Here is a 10156-nt window from a genome sequence, read left to right as displayed (position 1 = left end):
CATACGGGACTAAGAAGCAATAGTAACATATTATGTTATGACAAGCTTATCTTTCATCATCATTACTTATTGCATCATCTATTTTATTTAGATATGTGTGATGTTATCATTTATGTTAGTCCCACTATGATCACACGGTACTTGAAGGGGGCGGGACATTTATGATAACATTGCCGGAATCATGTACTAGTGCTAGAACAAGGGGTTTCTACCATGGTGCTCTCCTGTATGCTCGCTCTGTTCCAAGTTCCAACCCCCGAAGGCCGGCCATATCCTCGTCCAGCAGCTCTGGGCCTGCTTTGGTGCTGACGCGTCGTTGTCCTATGCTTTGCTGTGACTAGGACGCGCGCGCATTATGAACGAAGTGGTCGCGCTCTGGCGTTCATTTACCAGGAGATGCCGACGGGAATGCAAGCAGTAAACTTTCCATATCAGCCGCTCTGCCTCCTGCGACCGAGGCAGGCAGCTCTACTGTTCCTAACGTAAAACCACCGAGACCCCAGAGCCCGCACGGACAACGATGATCTACTGACCAAACGTGCGCGCCGCCCCAGTAAAGTAAAGTTGAGCTGAGCCGAGCCAACGCCGCGGCCAGGCCTGCCACCGCTCCTGCTACTGCTAGCTACCGGACTGGGCGCCGGGCGTCACCGGCGGCATCAGCGCGCATGCATGCATGCACGGCTGCGCGTCGATCAGGTGACTCAGGCCATGGCAGTTGCAGGCCTGAGCGAGCGGAGGGCGATGCGAGGGAGGGAGACGTCGCCACCGGCTGGTCGACCGCTCGATCGATCCCCAGTTTTGTCCCGTGCCCATCAATTAGCCAGCCCAGGCCGTCGCCGGCTGGCAGCCTGCCGCCCTGCCCTGCGCGCCTCCCTCCATCATCTTGCGTGCATTGCCGCTGTGTCTGCGACGCTCCTGGGACTATTGGACCATGCATGCATGTATACATGCGGACGTTGCGGCCATGACTGGGGAATGGCGAGCAATGATGCAAACGACAAGGGCCGGGCCACCCGTCTGGGACGCGCCATGCATATGCCGATATACGTGCCTAGCTCATGCGGAGTTTCTTCTCTTCTTACCAAGCTGCCACGCACCCATCACTGGCTACATGGCTGTATAGGAAAAAGTCCATTTTAGACCTTGAACTTGTAGACGTTCAGCGAAACGAACCCTCAAGTCGAAATCCCGATTGCACCCTAAACTATGCAATCCTAGTCTAAATTGAACCTTCGGGTCGTTTGGATGACCGGGATTGGTGGGATTTCGCTGAGGACGCTGCTGCGCGCACCGCTGGTCCCCGCTGGGCCGGCCCGCTTTAGTTTTTTTTTTAGAAATAAAAATATGCAAAGGGCACTACACCCTGCTGGCCGGCCCACTTTTGTTTTTTCGTTAAAAAACAAAAAGAAGTGCACGCAGTGGCTCGAAATTGACGAACCTTTTTCCAAATTTGCATATTATTTTTGAATCCCGTAAATTTCTAATTTTTTAAAAGCTTGAGTTTTTTGAACTGTATAAAAACCGGTGGCCGTCTTACTAGGAAATAGCAAACGAAAACAAAAGAACCTTGTGAACCAGAATTTCAAAAGAATTTTTTTTACGAATTTTGAACAAAATGTTCACGGATTCGAAAACGTCCATGAAAAAAGATGTTTATCACAAACGTCCATGAATGTTCAATGTTTATTCGAAAATAGTTCAACATATATTACAAAAATGTTCACTGCGTATTTTTAAAAAAACGATGCATACATTCATATTTGTTTTCAAAAATGTTTATCACATAATACAAATGTTCAATGCATATTCGAAAATTGTCCAGCACATATATTTATAGTTTTTCCAAAATGTTCAGTGCATAATATTACAAAATCTTCAGTGCATAATATTCTCGAATGTTCAAAAGAAGTTTGAAGCATAATGTTTCGCGCCGTGAATCTATCAGTTGAACTCACTAGTTTGGTTGGCAAATTCCAGCAACTAACAAGACTGAGGTCGCGAGTTCAAGTCACTCCCGTAGAACTTTTCCAGATTTTTTTTGCGCGCCTGCTATTCAATAGCTCCAAATGGGCCGGTTCACGAATTTAAGAAAAAAGCAGAAAATGAAAACGAAAATGAAAAAAGAAAGAAAGGAAGAAAAGGGGAGAAAGTGAACACAACGTAGGTGTTGTCCTGGTGGTTTGTTGATTCGATCAACCACAAGTGATCTTCGGTTCAAGCCACCACCACGCGCTTTTTTTTAACGAAAAAAAAAAAACTAAAGCGTGCTGGTTCAGCGGGGAGCCGGGTGCGCGCCTTTTGGAACTTTTGTTCTTGAACGAAAAAATACTCTAGCGGACCGGTCCACCAGACGAATCCCAGTTCAAACGATGCCAGGGTTTGATTTAGACCGGGATTGCATAGTGTACTCGACCGAGATTTCGACTTGAGGGTTTATTTCGCCCGACCTCTATAAATTCAAGGTTTACAAATGGACTTTTTCCGGCTGTATATGCTTCAGTCTTCTACGTGCCATCACAAATTCGTCTCCTAGCGTTGCTCATGCTCGAGTGTCACTTGGTTGGCCTCTCTCTGGGCCTATACGTACCTGGCTACCTGTGTACGCTCCACCAAGCTACGTGCGTTGAATAAAGATAAAGACTTGCCTCCGTTTGCTGGTCAATTATAGGTGCTATTGTTTCTTGTACACTCCAGTTAAGATTATGTATGTGTAACTGAGATTCAAGTGATAGGCAAGAGTTATATCAAATATCAATATGACAGGGGCCGGGTGTTCGTGGCCGCTCTTGCCGCAGTACACCATTTCTTTGCCTTGCAATAGAGGAGCTGGCAGGTGACTAGACTGTAAATGATTAGATACCAAGAGACGGCATTGTTAAAGATAATAATAATGGATGGGAGTTAGCACTGATTGGGCCTTAACCTTGATTAGGGATCTAATGATTCGGCGTGAAATTGACCTGCTTTGCGCATAAGGGTGCTATTTTTTTTCTTTCCCTAAAGATACTTTTGTCCATCTTGCTGATGATGGGCAAGAAAAGTACAGATGCTACTGCAGGCGCTGCGTTGCACTGCATGCATGCAGACCCTGCCAGCTGGATGCTATGCGAAGGGCACGGCAGAGCGAGCCCATGAAACAGTGATTGCTAGTAGCAAATTTGGAATTTTCAGAGGGAAGGCTGTTTGCTCAGTCACGTTGGAAGTGTAAACTGTTGCCTCACGCCCTTATCAAAGCTCGGACATACACGCAACAGTCAACAAACTTGGTACACTATTACTATTATTTTACTCGTATGGGAAGGCAACAAGGAAACAAATTCAGCAAAGCTCAGACGGCCCGGGGTCAAAGGTGCTGCCAACTGCTAGCTAACATCCACCCCGATCAACTTGCACGGTCGATGGATGCTCAAACAGTTGAAAATTTGATCGTCAATGACTTGGCACAGTAAGCAAACATTATCTTGCCCTCCATTTCCGCGCGCACGCATGCGCCTGGTAGAGCCAACTATAGTAGTTGGAGAGTGAAACTCTTTGTATATTATGACTGCACAGTGTTACACATATATACACACGGATATACAACGGCAGGATAAGGGCATGTACACCCGTCTCTTGTAGACAGTACTCCATACACCCTCCCTCCTACAACAGGTCGTCTGTTTCGTTGTCTATAGAAACCCACGTCCGCCTGAAAAATCTCAACGACCATCGTGCCATCGTTACGGACGACATTCGATACAACGGGAAAAGAGGCGTCGTTAGCCACCGAGTTTCACGGGATTCGACCGTCAGCAGAATTATACGTATACGACCTCTTCCTCTCTCTTGTTTCTCTTTCATCCAACTCATCTCTAGAATCCTAAGTGGCATGTCTTATAGACAGCTGAGTCAACAACATTGTGCATGCCCTAAGACTGCAACTGAACTAGCTAGTTCTATGGGAGCGTGAGCTACGTGCGGGACGAGCCACCGTGGGCGCAGAACCCGGGCGGGCTGGTGGCGTGGAGGACGTGGGAGTAGACGTGTTCCAACACTAGTATTAGTCAGTATAACTCAGGGGATGTCTGTTTACAGGAACTTATTGGTATAGAAACTGGTGTTTACAGGGACTTATTGGTGTAGGGACTTTAAAAAGTCCCTTTTCTATTTAAACCAAACAGGAGGGACTTAAAGTGGGCATTTGAGACTTATGGAAAAAGACCCTCAAGAAGAGTCTTTTTTGACTTTTAGTTGTAACATGGTCTTTTAGTCCATGTTTAATCCTAGAAACCAAACAGATAGGACTTTTTAGAGACTAGTGATTTTTTAATTGGAAATAAAAAAAATCCTAGGACTTATGAACCAAATAGGGCCTCAACGAGCACAGTTTTGTCAACCACCAACATGATCCCACGAATCGGCTGTTCCTGCCAAACATGAACAGAAAAGAGTCTTTTTTCCTTTTCGTTAGATGAACAGAGAAGAGTTGGGACGCCGGAGCTCCGGGACTGGTCATCAACAAGTGGGTGCGGAAACAAAGGAAAAAAAAATCCTCCTCATCCACAACGGTCCCCCCAGCGGTCGGCCGGGCGGGCCAGGTGTGAACAGGAGGGAAGAGGCAGTGGAGCCAATCCATACGGCACCACCCCTTTACCTCCCGAGTTGTGACCAGCAGCACCACACACGCAGAGAGAGATGTAGGCGAGGCGAGGCGAGGCGAGGCGGGGCACCCGTCACATCGCCCCCACTTGACCGGACCGGATAGGCGTGCGTGCCGATGGATGTTCCTGTCCTGGAGCTGGAGCACGCACGCCTCGCCCGCCACAGCCCACCGCACCATCATCATCCATCCGCCAACGAACGATACACGCACGCTCTCACGGGAGACACGCAAACTCGACTCCCCCGTGACCGGGTCATCGCGATCGTCCGTCCTCTTTCGCAACGCAAACGGAATCTCTCTCTAAATGTGTCACATGGCAAATCTCCCCGGCCACACACCTAATCGGCCGCCGATGGACGCGCGATGCACGCACTCACGCTCTCCTCCAGACCGGTCCGGTCCAGATAAACGGAGCGAAAAAAGCGGCGGGATAAAAAGGAGAGCCGGCCGGCCAGCTCTAGTCTAGGGACAAAAGAAAGAAGAAAGCCTATAAAGGCGCAGCGTGCAAGGAGCTCGAGGCACCCACGCCACGCTCGCGCTCAAAGCCTGGTCGGTAACAGAGCCAAGGTGCCATTTCTCGACCTCCCGCTTGGTTCTGGAGCTCATCATCATCGCCCCTCGGCCTCCTAAGCCTCGCTTCAACTGTCTGCTCTCCTCAGTTCGTCTCCTGGTGAGTTTCTGTGTTCACTGTGGCTTCTGGTTTTGGTTTGCTTTGCTAAGAGTAAAGTGGTGTTTGCCAATTAAAGAGGTTGCAGCTTCTTCTTTTCTTGCCTCAAACGGTTTTAACACGAGCTGGCTGATATGATTGTTTGACATGATCTCTGACTTGACTGCTGCGAGTGTTTCCTCCAGCGAATGCACGCTCGCTAGCCATTCTTCTGTCTCTAGCGATCCAGCCACGAGCTGCTTCCGTATCCTTCATGTTTACTTCCTTACTGTCTTGTCTTGTCGACGCAAAACCTTCTGTCTTCCTCGCTAGAAAGTAGAAACGGGTTGATTTGATCTCAAGTTCCCGGTTCCCCTTGCTCTCTCTTCCGCATGTTCGCTTTGACCTCAACATACGCTTCCCGTTGGTCTCGCACTTTTCGCTAGGCTAAGTTGAGTGTACAACTGAACTTGTCTACTCTCATATCATTGACATCAATTCTTACTAATATTATTCTACTAGCTGGTGTAGCATTTGGAGTCTCGGAGACCTTGAATTGGCTCGCCAAGAACAAGTCCTATGGAAGAAAGCTCCATGAAAAGAGAAGCCATGCCTCGACTCCTGGATCTCATCCCGGACGAGAAAGAATGGAGCCTGAGAGGAGGAGCACCAAGGCAGGGCAGATCGAAAAACACAGGGTTCGGGAGCGACGAGGACGAGAAACTGGAGCTGAAGCTTGGCCTTCCTGGCCTCGTACAAGAAGAGCCAGCGGCCAGCTCAAGAGAGAAGAGGGTGCATCAGGAGAGCCCGGCCCTCTCCCTTGGGTACCCCCCTAAACACTCCACGGCCACCACCGGAGCAAAGAGGGGATTCCTGGACACGGTTGAGGCCAAAGCACAAGGTAACAAGCAGCTCTTCTTGTGCTTTTGTGCTTGGAACATGGTAACAGCAGGTCCGTCGAAGCAGTGAACTAAACATACTCTTTGTTCTGTTGTTTAAAGGTTATGAGAAGGAGCAGGCGAGAGCAGCAGCGTGTGGGAAGGAACTGGCAGTGGAGGAAAATACAGCGGCCGTCGGTGAGAGGAAGAAAGGGTGCTGTCCCCCACCACCACCAGCACATGCCCCTCCTGCTACACCTGCGCGCAACATCGGCAACAGACCGCAGGCGCGGGGAAGGTAATGATACCCCTGCATGGTGCCTTTGCTATCTTTTCTGCTCCCACCAAGGAACTACGCCTGCGATTGCTTTGATAGTTCATTCGAGGATTGTTCCTCCATGATCATCCGAGGACTACATACGGACTAAAACGTGTCTATATACATCCAATTCAGAAAAAGATTAGAATATCTTATATTTATATGAACCGAGGGAGTAGTTTACAGTGGCGTAAGGTCAGTTCTTCTTAGTTGGTCAACATGAGGCTCTAAGGCTCAAAGGTTTCCTTCCCAAAAGCTTGCTTTACTTTATATTAGTTTTTTGTTTAAAAGATGGTTGCCTTTTTTGCTCAAGTCTGAAGACACTGTTATTTTGCCCATCTTTTACAGTTTCTGTCTTGTGGGATTATTAATAACATTCTAGTACAGTGGTAGTATAGTTTTTTTTGGTAACAATTGCAGTACAAATAGAAAAAGTGAATACTAGAATGAACCATGAACGTTGTTTAGCCCTTCGCCGTAAATATCCAGCTATTTAGTCCAATAAAACTAGCATGCAAGTATTTATTTGGCTGGCCTTTCACAGAAGAACTCACCGTGCTCTAATCTGATACAGAGGGGCTGCAGCTCCAGTGGTCGGCTGGCCTCCAATCCGGTCATTCAGGAGAAACCTTGCAAGCACTAGTGCATCCAAACAGCCCCCTGAACCGCAAATCGGTGAAGCCGATGCCAAGGCCGTGCTTGACTGCAAGAAAAGCCCTCTTGTAAAAATCAACATGGATGGGATCCCCATTGGAAGGAAAGTTGATCTTGCAGCATGTGACAGCTACGAGAGACTTTCATTGGCTGTCAAAGATCTCTTCCACGGGTTTCTTCAAGGTACGAATTAACAATAATACAAATAAAATAAGTACTTTGATTTAGTTTCAAACTGTCAATTCATATCAAAACTAGGTTGATATCTTCCTTTTTATTACAACTTACATATGACCATGTTGCAGTGCAAAGGGACCCGTCTAAGGTTGAACGTACACAGCAAGGAGCAGATGAAAAAATATTTTCGCAGTTGCTAGACGGGTCCGGTGAATATACTCTAGTTTACGAAGACGGTGAAGGAGACAGGATGCTGGTTGGGGATGTCCCTTGGAAGTAAGCTTGATTGTTCCATCATATACAGTTTTCCCAAATTATTTGTGTTAAGCTCCTCGACACCATCTAAACTGCTTGTATATAATAACTACTGCAGTGTGTTTGTCTCAACCGCTAAAAGGCTGAGGGTTCTGAGAAGCTCAGAGCTTTCCCATGGTCTGGTAAGTGGCAGCTGCACTTTTCTGTTAATTTGTGCCGATATCAGGTACATGTTTAGATTGCCCAAACTGAGCCACAGCTGACTCTTTCGAATTCTGTTTTTTTTTTCTTCTTTTGTTTCAGATTGGAGCTACTCCTGAGAGAGCAGCAAATGGCTGAAATGGTGACACCTTTCAAACCATTTGGAATGTTGCTCACTGAAGCCGCAAACTAAAAGAACTCCTAAGAAGCAGGGGAGACCTAAATCCTGTGGTCAGTTTGGAGATCGTTATCCTTTTTGAGGATTAGTAGTTCAGTACCCTTTTTTTTTCTTGTAGTGAGATGAATTAGCATACCGCAGATGCATGGAGATATCCTGCCTATTTTGTAAATTAGGCTACCTTGTATTTAACGCTATAGTTCTTGATTCAGTTACATAGATTTGGCGCCTATTTTCTCTGACAAATTTGTAACCTGACATGCAAATCTGTTCATGACAAAAGAGGACCAGCACCTGGCCTGTCCTGATAGCATCACACCACCGAACGATATATATGGAGTAGCAACTTCATGTGGAATATGCTATAGAAGTTCAGGATATAAAAAGGCTGAAGGGTCCACTAGCTGAGTTGTTAATTCGATATTATCTTTCCAACCACACCCCTTTCTAAATTTGTGGTCACGAAGACCATGAGAAAGGTTTGACCAAACCATAAAATTGCCGAAAGTAAAATATGTGCTGATGCCTTCATACTGGCTGGGCATCAAACTACCAATTGCTCCTCTGTGCCAATAGAGGCAAGACCGTGACTACACACAGGAGGGCCAACCTTTCATCCTTTCCCCTCTGTGATGCTAAGAATCAACAGTATGTACTGTTTTTATACGAGTACGTGTTCTAGGTGCGCTAGTGATTATACCCATCTGATAGCACCACTTGCCAAACCTAGAAGTTATCCCAATACTGCTCTGATGATCATATCAAAAGGCTCTTGACAAAGTCAAGATTAAAAACAGGTGGCATTGGTTCTTTCTGGATGACAGAAACTGCACACTGGCTTCAACTGGCCAACTTGATCATATCACTTCTAGAGCGGATTTTAGCAACGCCCCACAATACAAGAAGCCAAACTGACGAAAGCAAATTGAATTACTTATATACAGTACAGTACCAAGACAAGCCCATGCAACTAGATTGTACAATAGACACCAATAGGAGGACATTTGTGTTTGGTCGTTACGAGGCATACCTTATAATAGTACGTGCATACTTGTTCCTCCTTCAGCGTGCAGGATGTTGCCAATGAAACAACTACAATGCAGGCAGGTCAGCTGTTTTGACAGATGAGTAACACCTGTATGTGTGTCGACATAAATCTGTATAATGAAGCATACGAGCACCAAACAAGCTTACGGGTCAGCTAATGGTAAAGGAGACTGAGAGGAGAAAAGCTTTTGTGGTACAGGGGATATTCACCTTGATGCTCACAACTTTGAAATTGCGGGCAAAGAAAGGGTCTTTGTCACTGGACCATCGCTAAATTCCAGACAGTAGGAAAAGTAGCAGAGGTGGGGTGGATTTATCAAAGAATCTTAGCCCTTTCGTAATGTCTTTACCGGACATCTTTATCCCCGTTGTGTTGTGCACTCATGTGTTGCCACTTGCAGTGTGCAAATGTATGTTTTAGTGTTTTACTAATATGGACTAAAAAACGGTAGCGCTTTTGCAAGCACGGTGTTTTTGGTGTCGGTAGCCAGAAAAGGTGATAAGATAATGCAGAATGACAAAGCCACCCTTATTTCAAGCACCCAACTGTGAATTTTCTATTCCACTACGCCACTACTAGTTGTTTACTTCTCGATACTCCCTCCAATCCATACTACTACTTGTCTTAGATTTGTCTAGATACGGATGTATCTAGACACGTTTTAGTGTTAGATACATCCGTATCTAGACAAATCTAAGACAAGTAATATGGATTGGAGTACTTAAAATCAACCTGCCAATCGAAGAGACTACAGAAGTGTAAAGGCACACACGTAACTGAGGACACCAACAGTTTCACATGTTGGGAGCCCATGGGCAAGACATGTCTTGTAATGTGCGCGCTAATTCCTAATGCTACAGTCACAAACTCGCAATGGGACATGTGCACATCCCATAGACGCACCTTCAGCCCACAAGGGGCTCATGCATCAAAAGAGTCTGTGTAGCAGTTCGGGAAGAATGTTCTACAATATCGATTCACCTTCTGTATCAACACTAACTAATCACATATTCAAGTGTATGGGTTCACAGTTCCACACATGTGAGCTGCAGCTGACTGGATCATGTGTCGATACGTGCATTGCTATGATGTTATCATCATCATTCATCAAAAGATACTAGATGGCACATCGACTATTCAGGTGGATGGATCAAATAA

At 46.3% G+C, this 10156-nt stretch overlaps 1 protein-coding gene across 3 annotated transcripts; it reads left to right on the top strand.

Moving 5' to 3' along the window:
* Nucleotides 1-5038: 5038 nt before the first annotated feature.
* LOC123079066 (auxin-responsive protein IAA6) lies at nt 5039-8196 on the top strand. Of its 3 annotated transcripts, XM_044501738.1 has the most exons (8): nt 5114-5312; nt 5495-5739; nt 5820-6189; nt 6290-6464; nt 7060-7322; nt 7445-7592; nt 7690-7753; nt 7875-8196. In XM_044501738.1, exons 3-8 carry the CDS (start codon nt 5868-5870, stop codon nt 7908-7910), a joined length of 1008 nt encoding a protein of 335 aa, XP_044357673.1. In that variant the 5' UTR covers nt 5114-5312; nt 5495-5739; nt 5820-5867; the 3' UTR covers nt 7911-8196. The 3 variants fall into 3 exon arrangements, with proteins under 3 accessions (XP_044357672.1, XP_044357671.1, XP_044357673.1); XM_044501737.1 differs by lacking the exon at nt 5495-5739 and having other exon boundaries at nt 5039-5312; XM_044501736.1 differs by lacking the exon at nt 5495-5739 and having other exon boundaries at nt 5044-5312; nt 5811-6189.
* The last annotated feature ends 1960 nt before the right edge of the window (nt 8197-10156 follow it).

The sequence above is a fragment of the Triticum aestivum genome, chromosome 3D, assembly GCF_018294505.1.
Source record: "Triticum aestivum cultivar Chinese Spring chromosome 3D, IWGSC CS RefSeq v2.1, whole genome shotgun sequence".
NCBI classification, from domain to species: domain Eukaryota; kingdom Viridiplantae; phylum Streptophyta; class Magnoliopsida; order Poales; family Poaceae; genus Triticum; species Triticum aestivum.
This window is presented reverse-complemented; position numbering and strand designations above follow the sequence as displayed.

Bases quoted from the DNA above. Each gene is read 5' to 3' on its own strand.
- LOC123079066 (XM_044501737.1), top strand. From the start codon at position 5,868: ATGGAAGAAAGCTCCATGAAAAGAGAAGCCATGCCTCGACTCCTGGAT. The intron at 7,323-7,444 runs GTACGAATTAAC...ACCATGTTGCAG, and splicing joins CTTCCACGGGTTTCTTCAAG to TGCAAAGGGACCCGTCTAAG. The intron at 7,593-7,689 runs GTAAGCTTGATT...TAACTACTGCAG, and splicing joins GTTGGGGATGTCCCTTGGAA to TGTGTTTGTCTCAACCGCTA.